The 23,682-nt window shown below is 31.7% G+C and overlaps 1 protein-coding gene across 1 annotated transcript in view; it reads left to right on the top strand.

Annotated features, from left to right (window-relative positions):
- Positions 1 to 23,682, top strand: part of Eea1 (early endosome antigen 1) — a 125,299-nt gene that overhangs the window by 48,633 nt on the left and 52,984 nt on the right. The window contains exons 3-10 of the mRNA XM_047549868.1: positions 4,050 to 4,177; positions 8,820 to 8,874; positions 8,966 to 9,031; positions 10,887 to 10,926; positions 11,908 to 12,021; positions 12,858 to 12,979; positions 14,314 to 14,469; positions 19,149 to 19,265. Of these exons, the coding sequence (XP_047405824.1) occupies positions 4,050 to 4,177; positions 8,820 to 8,874; positions 8,966 to 9,031; positions 10,887 to 10,926; positions 11,908 to 12,021; positions 12,858 to 12,979; positions 14,314 to 14,469; positions 19,149 to 19,265 (798 nt within the window). The remainder of the gene's footprint in view (positions 1 to 4,049; positions 4,178 to 8,819; positions 8,875 to 8,965; positions 9,032 to 10,886; positions 10,927 to 11,907; positions 12,022 to 12,857; positions 12,980 to 14,313; positions 14,470 to 19,148; positions 19,266 to 23,682) is intronic.

The following is a 23,682-nucleotide window of genomic DNA, read 5'->3' as shown; positions in this document are numbered from 1 at the left end:
TTTATAATCATTATAAAGTTGAACTGCTTAAGCTTGTTCACTGAAATATTTTGACTTTCATTAGTGCTTTAAGTTCCTGAATTTGTATTAAAAATCACACACAAATGAAAAACAAAGGGGAAAAACTGCCAATACCTTTTATCTGTCCCCTATTTTTCCAGGTACAGTCATATACTTAGGTTCCTTATAATTCCATGTGGGGGTGGTGGGGAACCTACCTTCAGAATAAGAGGAAGAAGAGAAAAAAAAATGAGAATGAAATATTTCTCATCATAGTGGATTTTTAAGCACATTCTCCAAGTATGTTTTGTGCTAGCTGTATGTCTTTTGGCATAAGTGTTACACATATGGCATGTCTAGAACACAGGTTGTTGTCTTCATAAAGGCCAACTAGACAGGCCTCACTTTTCTTCTGCAGAGCACCTGTAACTGCACTCTAGATGTGCAGATCTGTTTTGAAATCCTGAAACATTTCTTGCACCAGACTCGGGAAGGGGAGTTTGCAAACTAGAAGTTCAGTGGGCTTCTGAAAAGTCTCAATTCATAGAGTGCCACAGTACCAGGCCTGTAATGATGAGATTTCTGCACCTCTCCAATAGAGGGCGCACTCTTGGGAGCAGCTTTTGTAGCTTTTCCACTGGTTGACTTGTGGGCAGTCTGCTTTGTAGGAGCCCTGGTGTAAAGACTCCCTTCTTTATTCCCCTTCTTCTTTTGGTTGTAGCTCATACTGGCCTTAGAGAATGAAGTCCTGTTCTAAGAAGGTTTTTAATCTGTAAGCTTTTAAAGACCTGCTTTTCCACCAAATTTTGCATTTCCAGGTTCATGCATACTTAAGTAAATAAATACAGAATGTAGAAAATATATATTATGCTGAAGGTACTACCTTAGCTGTTAGGGAAATACAGATGAAAAGATCCTGTGTGTTGTATATTAGAGTGAAGGAATTTGACAGGCTAATGACTGCCAGAGGAAAAAAGCAATATATGCAAAAGGCCCAGAAATTTGTAATACCATGGTGAGTGCAGGGAAACACAGGTACTTTAGTATCATTGAAGCATATTGTATAGATTGAGAGGTGTCCAGACTTCAGACTGCAAGTGTCATTAGGAGAATAATCATGCAGGCAAGTACTTGTACGCCATGTTGATGATAAAGATTCGTGAAGAATACTGTAGAATCTATTTTAGAAAGATTCCTCTGGCAGCTGTGTGGAAAGGTCATCAGGGAGAAGGGAGACTAGGCATAGTAGCACTTTCTGGAATGTTATTGCAATAGTCTGGACAAGAGATAATGAATGTCTGAACATGGTCAACTGCAGTGGGGATAGAGATGAAAAAATGGAAAGGAGCAATGTTTAGGCTTAGCATTTTATTAGAAATGAGACAGAAAGAAGAATAGTTCAGCATGATTTTTAGTTCAGCTGAAAGATTTGTGTTAGTGAGAAAAGGAGGTTTGGGAAATAAGTTGAGTCTTAGATTGATTGTATTGAGATGCCTATGGGATGGTGGTAGATTGTATATGGTTGAATATATAGATCCAGAAAACTGGGAAGAGTTCTTAGATAGCTATATGGATTTGGAAGTCATTAGCATGTAAGTGATAGCCAAAACCACTTGCATTATTGTATACTAGGAAGAATGTTGATTCAGAAAATGGGAAGGACAATGAGGTAGGATTGGGGAACAGTGATCTTCAAGGGGAATGGTGTTTTTTTTTTAATAGAATAAAAAGAGAGGGCTAAGGGTGTAGCTTAGTGGCAGAGTGCTTGCCTAGCATATTTGAGACCCTGGTTTCTCTAGTACTGCACGAAACAATACAAAACACCCATACAGTGAAGAGAAGAGGACTATTTCAATAGGTAAAAGCTGTACATTCCCATGAAACAAAACTTTCTTTAGACCCTTCAAGGTCATAATGTATTTACTTGTTGCTTACAATATATGAATATACTGAAAAAAACCAACTTTACATGCATTACATTTTGTCTTCCTAAAGAGGATAATTTTAGAATTGTATACTTGATGAAAGTAAAATAAGTTTATGTCTTGCTACCTTGGTTTAGCAGAACTGTATTTGTAATAACTTCACCAGATTTGTGCTGATCACTATTTCATCCTTAACTTAATGAATGAATTTAAATATTTAGCTTATAACATACTCCTGCAAAATAGATCATATGAGTATATTCTTGAAGATTAGGGTGAAAGATGGTCTGCTAGGGACTCGTAGAGTTTTCAGAACTGATATAATATTTTTAAATAAGATTTTGGAGTAAGGTGGCCTCAAAACCCTTAGTGTGGGGAGTGTTTGAGTACAAAGTATAGGAAATTATTTCTTTAATATCTGTAAAAAGTTTTGAATGCAGTTAATTGAGAGATAAATTTAAGGTTGAGAAAAATTTCTATTGTATATTGGATTAATTAGACTGAAGTAATATGTAATATTCAGAATACTGACAATATGAAAGATGTAGAAGTCAAGTAAATAATTTTCTATAAGGCCAACAGAAAGTTGGAGAAAAAGTTATTTCAGCCTTGACTTGGTAATAAATTTTGCCATCAGAAGCCCCTAAAATGTAAGCTTTCATGCCATCTGTTTAGTCATTAATTTGATTTCATATAAAGATATTTTTTCATGTGTATATACACTGTCTTCTCAGTTCTTTGAAGACTGAGACTCTATTTTAATAATTTGTATCTTCCAGTAAAATATTATAATACTTGAATTGATAAAAGTATCTGTTGAATGAAGTTACTAGAAAGCAGATAAAAAAGTTTATTTTAAGAAAGTGCTTTTTTAAGGGTTAAGTCAAGAAGTTCAAGAGATAGTGTAGTGTTCTGGAAAGAAAGTGGAATTTGTCCAATAAACCTGTGTATACCCTGGTTTAGTTAGGTTTATAACCTTATAAAATCCTTTTAACTTTTCTGAGATTTTATTTCTTCTTCTATGAAATGAAGGTATTAATACTTATCTAATAAAGACTGGTGGGATTTAAATGAGATTGTGTAGGGAAAATACTTGGCACAATAGTATGGACTCAGTAAAAAAGTAATTGTCTCAGAACAAGATGTATTCCATACTTGTATAATCATGTCAAAATTATTTTTATTGTCATGTATAACTAAAAATAATCAATAAAAGAGTAATCATAATTATTACTCATTCTATCCTATATTCTTCACTTAACAACTCTGAGTGCTTCTCAAATACTTTTTAAGGCAACCACTGTAATAAATGACTTATTTGTCATCATTCAAGACAAAAGTTAATCAGATAATATTATACTTACTACATAAGATAAACTCTAATATATTGTATTGAAAGTTATAACCCAATATGTTGATTTCATGATTCATTAATGAACTACATGCCTGAATTTGTAAAACACGGATCTATATCAGCATCTTTAACATAATATTCTAGTTAATAGTCTTAACCATATAATAATTCTGGGATTAATGATAAGATTTTTATAAAATGTAGGGCTATACATTAATTTTATTTTATTTTGTTTTTGTGGTGCTGGGGATTGAACCCAGGGCCTTAGTGCTTGCAAGGCAAACATTCTACCAACTAAGCTATATCCCAGCCCCATAATTTTAGGTTTTATTACTGTGTTAATCTTAAGTTAATTTTAGGTTAATCTTCACCTCAGTGATGATAGTACTCATCTTAATTTTTTTGGTAGCATTCCTGTGAAATAAAATAGAGCACATATTTTAATAAAGGGGATATCTAGAGGGAGAAAATATATAATGGCAAATCTTTTCAACTAATCTAGATTAGAAAAAACTTCTTAGATTAGAATTCAATATTCTAACCATTAAGTTATTCAACCTAAAAGATAGTTGCAAGGATTGTATTTTTATTTTGTAAACTTCAACAAGAATATACAGTGGTACATGAATTTGGGCTAATACCACAAGTTACAATTAGTTTAATGGCTCCATTTGTATGAATAAGACATTTGACTTTATTTCATAATATGCAAAGTATTATTTTATAATATTAAAAACCATTTTGATACCTTTTTCTGCCTCTTTCCATAGGGCTTCATATGTCCCCAGTGTATGAAATCTCTTGGATCTGCTGATGAACTTTTTGAACACTATCAGGCAGTTCATGATGCTGGTAATGATGCAAGTCACGGAGGAGAGGCCAATCTCGCTTTGAAGCGGTATGGTATGATAGTTTCAAAGTGTAATATTGGTATGGAATGTGCATGTGATATCATTGTTTAGTAATGATTAGTTTCTAAAAATAGTGATATTTTCATATTATTTAATTAAAATCTGTTCTCAGTTAGCATTGCCTTCTTCTCTTGTCATGTGACCTATTCAGCCTGTGACCAGCAGCTATCTATACCAATATCTGCAACATGGTATAGAGGTTGTCTTTAATGAAGATTCCAAATTAGCAAAAGAAGGTTGAATTATATTTGATGTATTCTGTTCAGTAAAGAATGATATGCTTTTTTAGATGATTTTATAGTAAGTCAATAAAATAATGAATTTAGATAAGAAATAAAATTAAAACTTTAAATCTTAAAAATTCATTTATAATCACCAGTGTGCTTAGCAATTTTACTTAACCATTTTGAGGACTAAAATTAATCCAAAATATTTAGCAACTTAGAACAGCATTCAACAATATGACTTTGTTTTTCTTCTGCTGTTGTCTTTTATACCCATTAAGGAATAAGGGTTTATTTCATTCTACTTGGAAAAAATTTTTTCATGCTTTTCTTAAAAAAATTCTTGGTTTATTATTCTAATGTAACACAGAATACTAAATAAAGGAAAAGTATTGTGGCTACATAACTTTGTGGGTGATAGTGTATAACAATAAAATAGGACAATAAAACAATAAAATGATAAAATATATTGTTATAATACATTAAAATGTGCTTTGGGAAGAAAGTATCTTTTCTGTGACTATTAATGCTCTTTGGTGCTCTTATTTGTAAGTTAATAATTTTGGTTTGGTTGCTGTATTTTGTCATTTGTTAGAAAATAGATAAAATATGTAGTTATATTGAATCACATTACAAATGTTTTTATATTTAATATAAATTCAGTAAAGTTGTTTTTTTAGCTGTGATTTAGATGTGTCTAATACCATACATAAACTTTCAACATAAAAACATCTATAGTCTACCCTTCTTCTTTACTTTTCTTTAGTGTTTAGCTCACTTCCGAGGACAATGGCATATTTTCAGTTCTTATTTTAAGAACTTCTATTCTGGTTTATCTCTATCTGTTTAACGATTCATTCAAAGCTTAGTGGTTTGAAACTATAACAGTTCATTACTTCTCATATCTCTGATTTGATTGAATGGTTTTTCTGATTTAAGTGAGGTAGACTGGAGGCAGGAGTCAAGAAGGTCCAAAGTGACCTCACATTCATGACTGAAGTTGTTGGCATTGAATGCTGGCTAGGAGCTCAGCTAGTTCCAGAGGTCTTTGTTTTCCTTCATTATGACCTTTCTATGACTACTTAGAGTTACAGACTGGCAGTTGGGTTCCAAGAAAGAGCACTTCATTAGGAAAGAAGTAGAAGCTGCCAGTCTTCTAATTTAGGCCTGATTCAAAACTGTCAGAGCATCATTTCTGCCACATTCTATAGGTAAAAGTAGTCATAGGGCCAGTTCAAATTCAAGAGACCAAGAAGTAAACTTCATCTTTCAGTGGAGCAGTAGTTGTGTCCAGGAATGGAAGAATTCAATGGTAGTCATCTTTATAGATTACTGCAACCTTAGCAAAATTTAACTCTGCTAGTCCCTTTTTCTTCTAAACTTCTGAGACAACTTAATACTGTGATCATTCTTTGTTTATTGTTTTATGTGCTATTCTTCCTGTATGTCATCCACCTGTGGTAATATCCACATCTATAACTTTCTACTAAACTACATCTCCAACCTAGAATAATCTCCCAAATTGCCTAGTAGTTATCTTCTCTTAGGATATTCCCAAAGCATCTCACTGTTGACATTTTGAAAACAATTGATTACATTTCCTTCTGAACTTGCTTCTTGTGTGCTGTTACTTATTTGGTGAATGGTGGCATTATTTACTTACCCAGTTACTAAAGCCAGAAAATTGTGTGTGCTCATTTTTACGCACCTGTCTCCGCTCTCCTTCATCTGAAGTGTCACAAAATTTGTCATTCTGTTTCCTGAACAGCTTTCATATCTTTTCCCATCCTCATTGCTAGCTTATTTTATGACTTATGTCTCACTGAGAAATAGTTTAAGTATTTATAGTTGGCTAATTAATAGTACCCGTATAATTAATTCTTCAAATTATTGGAGAATTGTATTCTTAAAATGCAAATTTGATTGCTATTGCTCTAAAAAGAAACTTTTTCATTGCTTATGGGATATTTACTGTGTAGTCTTCCAGATTTATTTCTTGTTCCCTTTTTCTGTACCTCTTCAGTTTTTTGACGGAACTGCTACCTCCCTGTAATACATTAGATAGCATGTGGCTATGGGCAGGTTATATAATTCACATAAAAGTAAGTCATACAACCTTTTTTGCTGTAAAGCTGTTTATCAGTTTACTTGTAAATTACATCAGTATTGATAAAATACTGGAACCTGATACATTAATGTATTAAATGTATATTTAGCTGGTATATGCATAGTACCAAATTTAAATGGTTCAGGAAGTCCTGAGATGGGCTGGGATTTTTGCTCAGTGATAGAGTGCTTGCCTCACAACGTGTGAAGCACTGGGTTCAATCCTTAGCATCACATTAAATGAATAAATAAAATAAAAGTGTTCTGTACATCTACAACTAAAAAAAAAAAAAAAAAAAGTCCTAAGATGAAAATTGAACCTTGTACATACCTCTTTTCCCTATCCTCTTCATCAATTTCTTTTGTATTCTTCCAGAGTCTGCACATATGCTTGTATCTATGTATATAAATTAATATCTTTACATAAAAAGTAGCAATTCTACATTGTATTGTACCTTTTGTTTTTCTCTGTATCTTATGGATAGAGCCATTTCATTCTTTTTAATGGTAGTATGGAATTTTATCATTCTCCTGCTGATCTAAGATATTTCCAGTGTTTTTGAATTAATATAATGCTGTAATTTATGTATGATGGCTATAGCATTTTCAGTTTGAATGTACTGCAAAATAAATTTCTAAAAGTAGAATTTTTAAATAAAGTTTCCTTTTAAAACTTAGATATTCCCAAATTGTCTTTGCAGGTATCCTTTTTAATTTTTATTTATCAATTATTATTATTATTATTTGTGGTACTGAGGAACTCGACATTGCATATAGTAGGTAAACACAAAACTTCCTGCCCAGATCTGTCTTTATTTTTATTTTGAGACAGGTTTCACTCAGTTGCCTAGGCTGGCCTTGAACTTAAGATCCTTCTGTCTCAGCCTCCTGAGTAGCTGGGATTATAGGTGTGTTCCTGAAACCTGATGTATTAATGAGCTTTTAGACAGGATTTTTAAATGTATGTATACTTGGTATATATACTATATATATATATATATATATATTTTAGTTGCAGATGGACACAATACCTTTGTCTTGCTTATTTTTATGTGGTGCTGAGGATTGAACCCAGTGCCTCACAAGTGCTAGTCAAGCGTTCTACCACTGAGCCACAAACCCCAGCTCCAAGAAGCCCTTCTTGAGTCCTCTAGGTAGAAGTGACCACTGTCTGTGTACCTCCGTTTTTATTTCTGTTACAGAACTGATAATGGTCTATTGCACTTACTTGTTTACATGTTTACTTCCCCCCAGTAGACTGAACAACTTGAGAGTCTGGCACAGACAACACATGCCTGTTGAATAATGAATGAATTCTTTACATATGAATGGTAGAGGACTAATTTCTTCATGCTCTACATTTCCTCTGTTGGCAGTTTTCTTCCTTTTCTGCTATTAGCCCTTCTTCACAGATGAGGCTGTTTTCCCCTTTACTCCCACCCCTATTCTAGCATATAATTCTCCCACCGATCTCTTCCATTATTTTTCACCTTGCTCATATCTTTTACTTGTGCTGGAGTGATCTTGACTTTTTCTATCATAGAACTGACCGTGTTCTTCTATTTGCTTTAGACTAGAATCATTTCATTTGATAATTCTATTCAACTCCCGTTCCCATTCCAGTTCCTTTATCTTTTATCATAGTGTCATGAAGTGAGGAGAGCTCCATTTTCTACTGTTTAAATTCTCACAGAGGAAGAAATGTTCTTGACATGCAGAATAATAATCCTAAATGTTTTTTCTCATGGAATTTCTCTCCTGCATTAGGGCCTAACATAGGTCTGCTTACCATTCTTTTTCAGAGTCTTAGATGAGGGGAACAGAATGTGAGAAGGTTCTCAGCAGGAAAGAGCATGTCATACTCAAGGAACAGGAATAAGCCAGTGTTGCTAGAGCTAAGCAAATGAAGGGGAGAGTTTTAAGGCAGGGACTAGATTTTACTGATTTTATAGTCTTTGTTAATGACTTTAGATTTTATGCTAGCTGCACCAGGAAGACATTGATGCTTATTGTTGGTAAATTAATAGAAGATATTTTACTTCTGCTTCAGGCATTTGACAATCAGTAATATGATTATTTCCATGAGAAAATGTTTTCTCACATATAAACAATGAGCTTTAGGCATAAAATTATTTTTCTAAGGGATTTATGTATTTGTTGTTATACATAAATTCTTCTATAGTTCTTTTTAAAGATTGCAAAACTACTTATTATTATATAATTAATTGTCATTTGTTAAAAGAATAGGTTATAAATTAAAGGACACTAACTATTAATCCCCACCCCCCCACATGTTTAGAGATGATATAACACTACTCAGACAAGAGGTCCAAGACCTACAGGCTTCACTTAAGGTAATAATAAATATGACTATACTTGCTTATTTTTAGTGTTTCATATTAAAAGTCTCTTAAAATTTACTAATTAAAACATCTTTTTCATTAGGAAGAAAAATGGTACTCAGAAGAATTAAAGAAAGAATTAGAAAAATATCAAGGACTGCAACAGCAAGTAATTGCTTTTTAAATAGTTGAAGCATGTACATTAGTAGTTTATTTTCATTGTTGAAAATTGTGTATATTTTTGTAAGTAAGTGGCCTGATATAAATAACTTTCTAATTTGTTTGTGTTTAATAGCCTGCAATAGCCTTGTATATTCTTTGTAATGCTTATGAGAAGTAAAGTTGTAACTTTTTAAAGATGTTACTAAGAATCAGTTACCTATGTATCTTTTTTTATGTTGGGCTTAACAAAGTGGCATGTGTGTATCTGAACATAGAAAAGATCTAGTAAAAATATGATATAGAAGATGAACAATGATATGTGTATATAGGCCACTTGCCATGTATGAATTGAACCTACAGTACTGGAAGTTGCTCTGGTGAGTCAGCAAGTGGCAAGTGAATCTGAAGATCCACGACATTATCATACACTACTGTTGACTCTGTAAGCATTATATACTTGGGCCACATTAAAGTTTACAAAAATAATTTTCTTCAATAATACATTAACCTCAGCTTACTGTAACTTTGTTCATTTTGTAAACTTTTTGACTCACAATAGTTAAAAACACAAATACATTGTATTTGTTCCTTATTCTATAAGCCTTTTTTTTAAGTTTTAAATTTTTTTTAGCTTTTAAATTTTTTCATTATAAACTAAGACACATATATACATTAGCCTTGGCCTAAACAGAGACAGGATCATCAGTATCACCATCTTCTACCTGTATATGTTGTCTCGTAGAGAAGATCTTCAGGGGCAGTGACACATATAGATCTCTTCTCATATAACAGTGCCTTCTTTGGGAATTCTTCCTGAAGGACCTGCTTGGGTCTATTTTACTGCAATTTTTAAAAGTGGAAAGTATTCTCTAAAATAACAATAGAATTATAGTATAGTAAGTATATAAACTAGTAATAATCACTTACCTGCATTATTAACTGTTAGGTACTGTTTGTAATTGTATATGCTATACTTTTATTTGACTGTCAGCACAGTATGTTTACACCACTATCAAAACAAACACATGGGTAATGCATTGTATTATGACATTACTTATAAAGAAACTTTTCTTAGGTTCATAGTGCTTAAAGAGGGGGAAAATATGTCAACACATTTCACAGGAAATATACTCAGTAGATGAGATACATTAATCACAGTGAGTAAGATCCCAAATTATTAATGTCTGATTGCTCAGTCATGATGAAAGCAGGTGTCTGTAGAAAGTTGTCTAGTTAAAATTTAAGATATAGGTTTATGAGCATTTCTTGAGAGTGATTCTTTCCAACATGGAGATCTGCAATGACTGAATTTCTTGCAGCTAGCCAGCAATGCAAGTGTTGGTGGGCGAGACTTCAAAGTTCAAAGGCTGACAGGGTATATGGACCTATCACAGTTTGAGCTGTGGATCTTGGAGAAGCAGTCAATAGAGAGTGGCCTGCTGTGACCTAAGCTGTCAAAATTTCTATCAGACACTTTTTTTTATATATTTTGAAGTGTAGTAGTTGAGGTTAGTAGCTTACATTTGGGATAGGAAAAGTCTGATGTCACATTCTAGAAGGAAGGGGAAGTCCTCTATTTATTTATTACTGAAGTTATGGAATTTAGGATGCTATCTATTGTCAGATTCATCACAATTTCACATATATTAATATTCAAAAAATTCTGTCTCATAACTGGTGAACTGCAGGTAGTCTGCCTAGTGGTACCTTATAGATCTGGAAGAATGAGGACTATCAGACTTTAAATTTTATCAGAATCTTGCTACTTGACCTGACATGTAGCTTTGAGCGATTTTTAATATTTGCAATTGTACAGTATTGTCTTCTTTTAATGTATTTTTTTGTCTTTTGTTTTCATTGAGGAGGCTAAACCTGATGGATTGGTGGCTGATTCATCAGCAGGTAACTTTTACTTAGAACAGATAGTTTTCATTTTTCTTTGTCTTCTTATTCTTTTTTTTTTTCTCTTTTAATGCTTGCTAAAGGAATTTTGTGGTTATCCTTTGTAACTCTAAAACGTATTCTGCTTATGGTCATGTTCTAGGCTTAGAAAGTTACCTGTGTCCTTCATAATTTAGTTAGAAATGAACTTCTGGAATATTACATCAATATGATTGTTTAATGAAGATTGAAGTCTATATGAAGGAGTTATATAGTCTGTATCCCATGAAGTAAATTTATGGAACTAGAATTTTTGTAATTGTGTTTATGTGGAGGAATGCTCAGTGACTAACCAAAATTATATGTCACAATTAGCTGTTGTATTTATGAAATCTTTTTTTTATGAGAATGAAGTAATATTAGGAGTTGACTCCATACTTTAACTGATTAATTTTTTTCAAAACCTGGTTGTTCTTAACCATTTCTAATTTCATCTTTCTTTGTAACTACTTTTTTTTAGAGGAGCAGGATATGTTACATCAAATCATTTGATGGATATAAGAAAATAACTATGAAATATGAAGTCAGTATAACTTTTAAATATTTATAGATTTACAATCTATAAATTTATAGATAACAAATATTTTTAGATTATTTGGAGGTGATTAGGTATTTCTTTCAATTGTTTTATGTTTATACATTACAATTTGTGCCATGAATGAAGTCAGATATACTTAATACTTTTTTTTTTTTTTTTTTGGGTGCTGGGGATCGAACCCAGGGCCTTGTGCTTACAAGGCAAGCACTCTACCGACTGAGCTATCTCCCCAGCCCCCTTAATTCTTGAAATGTGAAAATATTCTATTTGTAATTAGATAATAAACTCATGTTGATTGTCTTCACTATGACAGTGATTATGATATAACTAAAATAATTTAGTATATATAATTAACATTGTATTTAAATAATGACTACACTTTTTTTTTTTTTTTTTTCTTGTAGAACTACAGTCTTTGGAACAACAATTAGAAGAAGCCCAGACAGAAAATTTTAATATTAAGCAAATGAAAGATTTATTTGAACAGAAAGCAGCCCAACTTGCAACTGAAATTGCAGGTAAATTGAATCCGAATTTTTTGGCTAATGAATTTGCCTCATTACCTTTCCACCATTATATATCCTAGGAAAAAAATAGTATTTCAGTGTGAGAAAGCCTTTTTTATAGACTATAGTGGTGATGAATGGATTGATATTATAGTTGTTTTATAAATTATTGTTTGTCCTCTTACCTCCCTTCAAAGAACTGGCTTTCTCTGCTAATTATTCTTGAAATTTAAAGAAGATAAATTTTCTTTTTTGGTATGCTTAAAGATTAAAAAGTAATATTTTAAAGAAATTAATTGCATAATATAATAGATATATAACCATTGGTTATGGTATCAATTATACATACTTTTTAACAATTTTCTTTTCTTTTGTACTGGGGATTGAACCCAGGAATTTTTTACCACTGAGTTATATTCCCTTTTATTTTAATTTTTAAATTTTGAGACAGGGTCTCCCTAAGTTCTTGAGGCTGTTCTCAATCTTGCAATCCACCTGTCTAAGCTTCCTGAGTCTCTGGGATTATAGGCCTGTGCCACTATGCCCAGCTCATACTATGTATATAAAGTATGTGCTTTTAGGTAAAATATTACATGTAACTTTTCTTTAAAATGCCTAACTAGTAGCAGTGTTGGGGGGAATTCATGTAGACAAAATCATCTGATTATTTTAAACTCATTATTTATGTAATCAGAAGTATAATTTTATTGTGTGTATTTATAGCTATTTAAAGAATGTTAATTGAAGTTAGAGTGATGTACAAATATGCAGAGTAATATGCAGGGATTTATAAAAATTCCTTCAGAGATAATGTCATGAAACTAATTTTTGTTACTATCTTTATTTAGATCTAAAGTCAAAATATGATGAGGAGAGGAGCCTTCGAGAAGCTGCAGAACAGAAGGTAACACATTTGACAGAAGAATTAAACAAAGAGGCAACTGCAATTCAGGATCTGAAGACTGAACTGGTAATTTAGAAACCATTTATTAGAATGTATTTTTTTATTTGTTTCTCAATTAAAATGAAATGTATACTCTGAAGAAATGTTTTTTTAAGAAGTTTGAGTAAACTGAAGGAAATAAAAATTCCCTGTACTCTGCCACCTACATATGTATACTATATGTGATCTTTTAAAATAAAATGGAATATGTTATGATACATAACATTACCTTAACATTTTTGTTGCTTCTATCTAAATGTCTTTTTTAGTATTTTCCATAATTGAATCTTTGATTCTGACATTCTCTTGCAATTTATTTAAAAAAACATTTAAAAAAATTTTATTTTGTTGCAGTACAGGGGTTTGAACCCAGGAGTGTTCTCTCACTGAGCTATATTCTCAGTCCTTTTATATTTTTTATTTTGAGCCTGGTTCTTGCTAAGTTGCCCAGGCTAAGTTGCCTTGAACTCATCATCCTCCTGCCTCAGCCAATCTAATCAGTGGGATTACAGGCATATGCAAGCATGCCTAGCTCCCTTGTACTTCAGTTTTATAAAATCACCTGCTTTTAGAATCCTACCAGTTGAATTTCTAGCTTTCATTTCAAATTCAACAAGTATAAAATCCAAGTCATCACATTTCATCTATGACTGTTTTTCTGTCATTGATACCATATTTCAACACCCTTCCCAATCTTGACTCTATCCTTGACTTCTTTCTTCCTTAATTTAGCACTTAATAAATATATGAGTAAATGAATCAACTACATGCAACTTGCTGAAAACCCTACTTGTTCTTTTTTTTTTTTTGCTGTGCTGGGGATTGAACCCAGGGCCTCATGCTTACAAGGCAAGCACTCTACTAGCTGAGCTATCTCCCCAACCCCTCTACTTGTTCTTATATCTGTCCCCCCCACCCCTTTTTTGTTTTGGTTGTTGTGGTACTAGGGATTCAATCCAGGGCCTTAGAATTGTAGACAACTGCTGTACCACTGAGCTATGTTCTTTCTTCATTTTTATTACCAGTTTCCTAGGATAGAAAAAAAGGGACACAAGGTCTTTATCAAGTTGTCGTTATTACCAGTGTATGCTGTTTGCCATGGAAAGGAAAGCAGGAAAAATAATTGTGAATTCGCTAGATTGTACCTCGGTTGATACTACTGTTAAATGGAAGAGTGAGAAGAGGAGGTGGCTTATTAGGAAAGAGATATCAGTTTCAGATTAGTTTCAGATTATCAATGTTCAGAGTCCAAAAATGAAAAGATTATCTTCATTTTGATTATTTTTAGTGAATCCATTCTAAAAATGTATATTATTTTAGTTTTTCATTGTAATTTTTAATTAAAATGTGTGACTTCACAGCTTCAGAGACCTGGTATAGAAGATGTTGCTGTGCTGAAGAAAGAATTGGTCCAAGTTCAAACACTCATGGATAATATGACCTTGGAGCGTGAGAGAGAATCTGAAAAACTCAAAGATGATTGCAAAAAGTTACAAGCAGAATATGCTAACTCAGAGGTAATAAAGTTCAGTGTACTTAAATGTGTTTGATACTAACTTTTTTTTTTTTTTTTTTGGTTCTGGGGATCGAACCAGGGCCTTGTGCTTACAAGGCAAGCACTCTACTGACTGAGCTATCTCCCCAGCCCCTGATACTAACTTGAATAGTATATACTGTTGAATAAAACCAAGATTTGAAATTTTTCCAGGTGGTTTTTCAAAACAGTATTTGCCTTTGCTTCATTTGATATGAGTAATATTTGTCTATAGTCATAGTCGTCTGATAGTCATATGTGTTTTATCTTTATTTTGTAAAACTAGACACTTGGAGAGGAGTGTTTGAATAATATATTATTATTTTGTGTAAAGAATGCTAAATGGGGAGATCATATTTAAAGTTAAATTTACTCAAGACTAGTTAACAAATGCTAATTGAACTTTAATTTGGTAGGAGTAAAGGAAGAATAATAAAATTTTCTATAATTATATTATCAATATTGTTTAAGAAAAGTATTTAGGAAAGATTTATTTTCTAATAAGTTTACTTCTAACTGATAGACGTTGAATTATGTAGTTGAAAGAAATATTAAAAATAATCTAGTGTAAGAGTACATCCAGGGTTCCCTGCCGAATTACAGCAACCTTGGTGTGACCCACAACCCTTGCTGAATAATATAAAATGTGCATATTTCTTCCTAATCTATTGAGTTGACACTCGTGACCCTGTAATTCACATTCATTGGTTCCAGTTCTCTTCTGAGGAATTACACTGACCAAATTATTACTCTTTCCACTGGAGATATTTGAAGACTGTTCATATTTCCTCTTCCAGAATGTTCTTAGTTCTTTCTCCTATTTTTCACAGAGCATGACTTTGGCCTGTAAATCCCTTACATAATTATGTTAATATGTGACAGGAGCTAATATGGATAGTAAATGTATTTGCTTAAAAAGTTTAACCATTGTCTTTTTTTTTTTTTACTTCATTATAGGATATATTTTATTATTATTATTATTTTCAGTCTTTAAACTTCTTTATGTGAAGTGTACCTCTGTTTTTTATATTTTCAGTTTTAAAAGTTGTTATAGTGATATTCAGTTTGGTTCTCTGTGTTACAGTTTTTTAGCCGGTGATCTAAAATCTCTCTATTCTTAAGTAGTAACATGCCACCATACTATGGGGTATAAATATTATAGACAGCCCATGCTAATTCATGCTTTATTTTCCTTTGTCTTTCTTCTTGTCAGTGGAGGAGTGGCAAAAGTGTGTGGGTTAAACATACATAGACATGTGAGGCTTTATGATGCTTTAACACTAATTTATGGTCATTAGATACAGATTCCTGAAAAATGACTCTTCATCTCCCAATAACACATACCCCCATAATTTTTCAAATAATTTCAGGGCAATCACAAATTTCTCAAGATTATTTAGGATGAAAAAGTTATGACAAGAGTTATAAAAATATTTGGACATGTAAGAATTTAGTGTCTCCCTTTGTCCTATAAGCAGGACTAATTGTAGGAAAGAATATTTTTGTTTTATTTTTATAGAAAAGATGTTTCTGGTAAAGAAGGAAAATGCCTTAGAAATCAATTGTTTTACATCTTAATGTTCAAGTTTTCATAAAAAGTTTTCTTTTCAAATATTTAAGATAAATTTTAGTCTTAACTGAGTACTTGAATAGGTAATTTAATATTTCACTATATTTTCAGTGAAATAGAGAAGACATTTATTCCTTCTTTAGTTGGTTAATACGTACATTACGATGAATGATACCTCAGGCTATGTTAAAATATTTGTAATAACTTTAAGAAGTGGTAGTATAAGTTGTGCTAATCTTACTATTAGAATTGAACTCTTTGAGTATCATTAGGTTTTGGTACCATGTTGGGCACTTTTTGTGGTTTTATTTGTTTCTTATAACCTTATTAGTTAAGTATTAGATCTGTTTTACACAGGAGGGGCCTGAAGCTCAGTTAGGTTAAGTAAATTGTTCACGGTCATGTGCCTAATATAAAGAAACTAAGGTTTTGACCCAGGTTTTATCCAAAACCTATAGTATGTTGTTTCTTATTTTCAGTGCCTGATGATTGACTTATAAGCAAATTTGTGCTATCAACCTTGTCCTAATATTCATTATTATTATTACTTTAAAATTTTTGCCAAATTGTATGTTATAATATTGTGTTAAATGTTTTTGAGCTGTATCTCACACCATTTGCATATGAAAAATTACTGTGTAATTGCTTCATCTCACTTATTTGTTTAAACTCCATTTTTTTAGTTTCTACTTACTTTGAATATATGGCATATATTATATTAAATTATTAAAATTCAGTCCTATGTGTTCTCAAGTGGGTTGGTATATTATGGCACTTAAAGAATTTAGAAGAAAAATTTTTATTATGGATGTTGCTACTCTTACTGAATCTCAATATTGGCATCAGAAACAAAAACATTAACAGGAATTCAAGAATCTAAAGATGCAAGGATTTATTTGACTAGTATTTCTAGTTAAGGCTGAAGATATATAATCTAGTATATATTATTAAATGTCATTAAATGTCTATTACTTGAACATATAATTTGAGAATTCATTGACTTGTATTTATATTTTTAAAGGCATATTTTTTATTCTAAAGCTTTTCAACTAATAAATAATTGGCTGTTTTATAGATTGGAAATTGAAGATTTAAAGGTTAAAAAGAATTAATTAAAAAAATTTACATCATTAAAAGTATCAGCTAAAATCTACTTAACATTTGGTGTGGTCTTTATTGAAAATAATTTTTAAAGAATTTTATCTGTCTTCCAAATAAACTCATTTAAATCCTCCTTTTAAGAGTAAGAATGTTCATATAGGTATGGAATAACTATGATTACACCCGTAACTATTAGGGAGAGTAAATACTTTTAAGTATACTAATTTAAGAGGTCAGTTTTTTAGGTATGTTTGGACATTTTTTATTGTGTACTCAATGTATAATTTTGTCAGTCTTGTGTTCCACATTTCATCCATCATTTTATTATTTTTTTTGTGCTTTCTTATGGAGATGCTTAAATTTGAGGTAATGTGTTTATGGAAGGCTTTTTGATATTAATGCTAGCCTAACTTTCTATTGTCATATGGCAGTTTTGTGTTTTAAGGCAATCTCAGATCTTCAAAGACATGCTTGTTTTTGTTTTGTTAATCAGCAAAATTTCAACCACTGTAAAATGATTATTTACTTACAGTAGTAAAATGTTAAAAATGTAATTCTAAAACAACCAGCAGAATGTTTGTTTGAAATATTATTTCTTAATCATTTTTGTTTTAAAGATTATAGTAAAAATTTAATGTTGAATTGAATAATATAGTGTCAAGTAACTGCAAACTATTTTATAGGGACTAATATACTGTTTCCATGGGAATAAATATCTACTAAATCTTTGGAGGTATAATGACTCATTCCTTTAGGGAGTATTTTTTGCGTTCATGCTCAGTGGCAGGAAGTATTTTAGGTGTGGGGAATATAGCACAGAATAAGTTAATGTCTGCTCTCATAAGGTTCATATTCTTTTGTGAAAGTCAAACAATATATAAGTAAACCAATCATTATAGGAAGGTAATGACTATGTGCTATGAAGAAGGGGAAAAAGCAGGAATGGTCAGGGACCATTTCAAGGAGGATACAAGTGAGAAAGAGTAATAAGAATCAGGGTGCAGCCTTGGGAGTGAGGATTCCTGAGACGTTATGGCATGTGTGGTGAAATCCAAGGCACCAAAGAGGTTAGCCTGTTAAGTGGGGAGCAAAGTCAGTGTAGCAAGGGCAGAGATATTTGAATTTCACCCTTGGTGACATTGAAAGAAGAGTGTATTTTATTTCCTTTGAAACTTTTGTCTTTCTTAGGTTTTATTTTTTCCCAAATATAAACATGACACATCATCGTTGTAAAAGATTAAAATGATTCATGATGTACAATAGGAAAAGGGGAAGTCTGATTCACTCTACTCTATCTCCTCCCTCACAATTAAAATCTCAATTGAAATATGTCTCATCCTTATTATGAAGTTTATTCAGTAATAAAGAATAGAAGCAATGAAAATAACCAACTTAAGAATGCGAAAAGTAAAACCAGTAAGCAGTATTAGAAATACAAATTTCTTTTGTTAATATCATTTTCAGGAAACCAAGCAGTAGGTGATCTTTCTAATGGTTGAGGTTTCAAATGTAGAAAGTTTATATTTTCAGGATCTCTGCTTAACTGAGTTTCTCTTATATTATTTTATGTACAAGCTTTATATTTACGTGTTTTAAAAGGAAAAGTTTATGTGATAGAAATTAAGAAGAAACATAGACATAACTTGCTTCTCCTCTTTAAATTCAAGAGGATTCAAGTATAGAGTTTCAAAACGAATAAATTGAAGTTCACAGTTTGATGCTTACCTTAGAGAAAGATGTCAATGCTTCATTTCATGTATTATTAGATAAATGATGTTGTACACGTTAGATGAAATTTTAAAGTTAATTTCAAGCCAAAAAAAAAAAAAATGGTGTTACAATCAGGGTGGTAGGATAAAGAATCAACTTGAAGGTTCCAAGTGTTATTTCAATTTAACTACTACAACAGAATATTTAAGATCTTAAAGCTCTTGTATACTTGTGTTTCCTTTTTAAATTTAGTTTACTTTAATTTTTATTTTATTTTTTAGGCTACAATAAACCAGCTAAGGAGCGAACTTGCCAAAGGTCCCCAGGAAGTTGCTGTATATGTGCAGGAATTACAAAAACTTAAAGGTTCAGTTCAGGAGTTAACACAAAACAATCAGGTGAGGATTTTAAAGCTACATATAGTGGTTAATTGATTTTATGACTTAAATTTTAGTTTTGTGAATCGTCTTTATATGATAGCACAAAATGTCTGATTCTGTGTGTATATATTTTAGTAGTTAAGTATCTTCCCCTGGTTGTACAAGCTAATCTCGGGAATTCTTTTCATCTTGCGAAACTGAAACTTTATAACCATTAAACAACTCTTCAGTAGTCCCATTCTGAACTCCTGGCAACCACCATTCTATCTCTGTGAATTTTGCTGTCATAAGTATTTCTATAAGTGTTATCATTAAGTATTTGTCTTTTTGTGACTATCTTATTTCATAATGCCCTGAATAGGTTTATCTATGTAGCTGTTTCAGAATTTACTTTTTTAGTTTAAATAATATTCCACTCTGTGTTTAACATACTATCCACTCATCTGTGAATGGATATTTGTGTTTCTTCCATTTTTCTGACTATTCTGAATAATACTCTGAACATGGGTATACAGATATTCTTTGGGACCCTACTTTCAGTTCTTTTGTGTATGCGTGTGTGTCTATGTATATGGTTTAAAGTAAGGGTCCAATTTCATTCTTTTGCTCATTGATATCCATTTTCCCCTAGCAATGTTCATTGAAAAGACTGTTCTTTCCCCACTGAATGGTCATGACACTCTTGTTAAACATGCACAAACACACACACTAAACACACACATACACTTTACATTCAGAAGTGAAACTGCTAGATCATACAGTAATTCTGTTTTTAATTTTTAAGAAATTACTGCCCTTTTACTTTCTCTTTTCCTTTCTACAGTATACAAAGGTTATAATTTCTTCACATCCTTGTTAATACTTGTTAGTCTTTTAATTTTGTTTATCTGAGAGTAACTATTTTAATGGGTGTAAGGTGCTATCTTATGGTTTTAATTTATATTTCTCTATTAATTAGTATGCTGAGAATCTTTTCTTGTACTTGCTGCCTATATCATTTTAATATATTTTTTTCTTTTCTGAGGTAGTGGGAATTAAACCCTGGATGCCCTACCACTGAGCTATATCCCTAGCCTTTTAAATTTTTTATTTTGATACAGAATCTCACTAAATTGCCCAGGGTGGCCTTGAACTTGTGATTTTCCTGCCACAGCCTCCCAAATAGCTGGGATTACAGGTGTGTGCCACTGAACCCAGCTATTTTATTTTTATTTTTCTGTTATTGAGTTATAAAAGTTCTTTATATATTCTGAATATTAACCCTGCATCAGGTATGTAATTTGCAAATACAGCTCCTTATCATATATTTGATTTGATTTGCAAAGCCTTTTCACTCTGTAGTTTCTCTTGATGCACAGAAATTTTAAATTTCATCTTAGTCTGGTTTTTCTCTGGTTATTTTTGTTGCCTATGATTTGAGTGTCATAGCCAAGAAATGATATCATGAATTGTTTTCCTCTAAGAGTTTTATAGATTTAGGTCTCATGTTTAGGTCTTTAATCCATTTTGAGGCCCCATCTCTTCATACCATCTCTTTTGGGGTTAGGTTTTCAAAGCATGCTTTTTAGGAGGACACAACATAGAGACCGTAGTAACCAGATGTGTGAAAGTTTCTTTTTCTGGTCTCTTTATTAAACTCTTTATTTGTGCCAGCACCATAGTGTTTTGAGTACTATAGCTTTGTAATAAATTTTTAAATTAGGAAGTATGAGACCTCCAACTTTGTTCTTTTTCCAGTATTTTTTAATGTTAATATTTTCTGCTTTGTTTCTTTATAAAGGAGTAATAGTGAATATTTAATTTATATCTTTACTTTTTTTTGTGATAGAGAGTATTACACTCTTTTATTCAAAGATGTGTTGAACATGTTGGCTCTGCTTAAAAACTTAAAACTAATATTTTGCTGAACTATAATAGGAAAACCACGAAAGAAAAGAAAATGATAGTAAGGAAAAAGAGATAAATACAATGGACTGTAAATATTAAGTCTCCTGCCAACAGCCATGTGAATGAACTTGGAAGAACATCTTTCAAGCTTCGTGAAGTCTTCATAAACTGTAACTGTGGTCCATAGCTTATTATGGTCCTATGAGACATTCTAAGGTGGAACCACTCAGCTGCTGATCCTCAAAACACTATGTGAGAGAAAGGTGCTATTTTAAGATGTTGCTGCTGAGGTTGAGGGTAATTTATTGATTGTGCCTTTGGCTAGTAGTTTTCTTTACAGTCACAAAATTATTAAGAACTACAAAGAACTTATTTTTGAGAGAATGGGGAGGAAGTTATATCCGTGGATACTTACATATTAGAAATTAAAAAAGAAAATTTAAAAAACATTTAAAAACAACCCATATAAATATGAATATAACAGTTCTTAGAAAAAAGACTTTTTTTCAAAACACAAGAATTCAGTAAGAATAGTGAAATCTTAACAACCTTTAATGTCTGATTTTATTTAGGATAGATACTTCTGCTTTTATGTTCAGTCCGTCATGATGTTTAAAGTATTTGAAGAATATTCAGTCACTCAATTTAATCAACTCTTTTCAAGTAAATTCTAAATAAAATTATATTGCTTATCTAAGGCTACTAATAAATAGGTGAACAAGACCAAGATTGACATTTTCCTAACTTACTAACTTATTAAGTCAGGAAAGAGCTTTGTAGAAAACATAACTTTTTAAATGCATCTTTAAGGATGCTAAGGAACATTTCACCTGGTGGGGGGGACAAGTTAATGGAATTTCATTTCAAAAGGTAGATATATAAAAGGCATGAAACCTTGTAAGGGCATATACATCTCATGAAATCTAAGATGTCAGAGAGCTAGTGGTAAGCATTAAAAATGCCATTCTTTTTCATCCATTCTCATTACCTGGGCAAATAACAAATGAATAATGAGTGAAGTCTAATAAAGGGAAATTGTAACTATAAGAAAGTGTATTGAGAAAATAGTTCTTGAGAAAGTTAGAAGAATGGATATTCTGAAGAGAATTTTTCATACCCAAATGATAATTAGATTATGAGATAGGCTTAGCATGCATTTTATAATTTAAACTTGAATAGGATATATTTTAGGAAAGATGAATTGGTTTACTAAGTTGTATTGTGAAACTTTATTGGATTTAGAATCATAATCTATGACTCTACTTCTTGACCAAATCATATCAGGGTCTTTCCACTTTGGCTTTCTTATCTGTAAATGGGGAGAATATTGATCTCCAATTTCTGTTGTTAAGAATTGGTATGGAATAGTGAAAGTACTTTTATTTTCTTTAATGAATTTCACAGTACTTTTAAGAAATCAGTCTTCACAAACTATGGAGTCCCCAAAATATTTTGCTTCATATTCTATGAGAAGATCACAATAAGATTGAAAAGTTTGTAATACTAATTAGATAGCCTTTTGCATATGAAAAGTATGCACTGTAAGTGGATTAGGTTCTTTTAAAAAGAAAGAAAATGGTTTAGGTTTCTTGGAAGAAAATTTAATTAGCTCTCACTGGTACAATGAGAGTTTTTGTTTTTGTCTTCTGGGTACTGGGTGTAGAACCAGACCACTTGTCTCATGCTTGCTAGTACAGTGATCTACCATTGAGGGACAACCCAACCCCCACTATTTTTTTCATTTTAAGGCAGGGTCTTCCTAGACTGGCCTTCAACTTCTAATCCTCCCTCATCTCCTTTGTAGTTGGGATTACAGATGCCCACCACACCCAGCTTGAAAGGTAGATTTTGATTAATTTTTTATTATAAGAGAACTTTAAATAGTCCCTGGTATTATCATATATTTTTGCTTCTGAAAGAATAAAATTGTCTGAATGATGTGTAGAAAGTGGTGGAATTACTTGGTCACTTTTACAATTACTTTAGGAAAAAAGACTTATTAATTTGTTACTAACCTTAATTTTTGTACATTTAAAAATTGTATAGCATGTAAACCCTCAGTATATGTGAGCCTGGTTTCATTATTAAATTCAGTAACTTAGAATTTTATTTACAAAGGTATGTTTAGATCAATGAGTAGATGATTTAACTTATAAATTCAAAAATAAATGCTATTTTTCTAAACAAAAATAACTGTAAAATTATATCAAGAAATGTTTGGAGTCACTAATGAGTAACAAAAAGAAAGAGTTTATTCAAAGCTTTTCTAGTTGAATCAAAAATATAATTTTTTTCTCTAGTCCTTTGACTCTTCCTTTTTTTTCTGTTTCTTTTGCTTGGTCAAAGAACACTTCTGTTGGCTTAATTTGCTGCAGTCTCCTGGTTGCTCTTTTTTGTTTCCTAAGTTTTACGTACTGATCTCCTCTCTGGACACTGCTTTTCTGTAGTGTATTCTTACGTGGTAATTTATATCCCTCATGTTTTCTTAGATAATGTTCAAGAACTTTTACTTCTGCCTTTCCCATGTTGGTACCTAGATTTATCACTC

The sequence above is a fragment of the Sciurus carolinensis genome, chromosome 4 (assembly GCF_902686445.1).
Source record: "Sciurus carolinensis chromosome 4, mSciCar1.2, whole genome shotgun sequence".
NCBI classification, from domain to species: Eukaryota; Metazoa; Chordata; class Mammalia; order Rodentia; family Sciuridae; genus Sciurus; species Sciurus carolinensis.
Note: the sequence above shows the minus strand (reverse complement) of the source record. Positions and strands in the feature narration are given on the sequence as shown.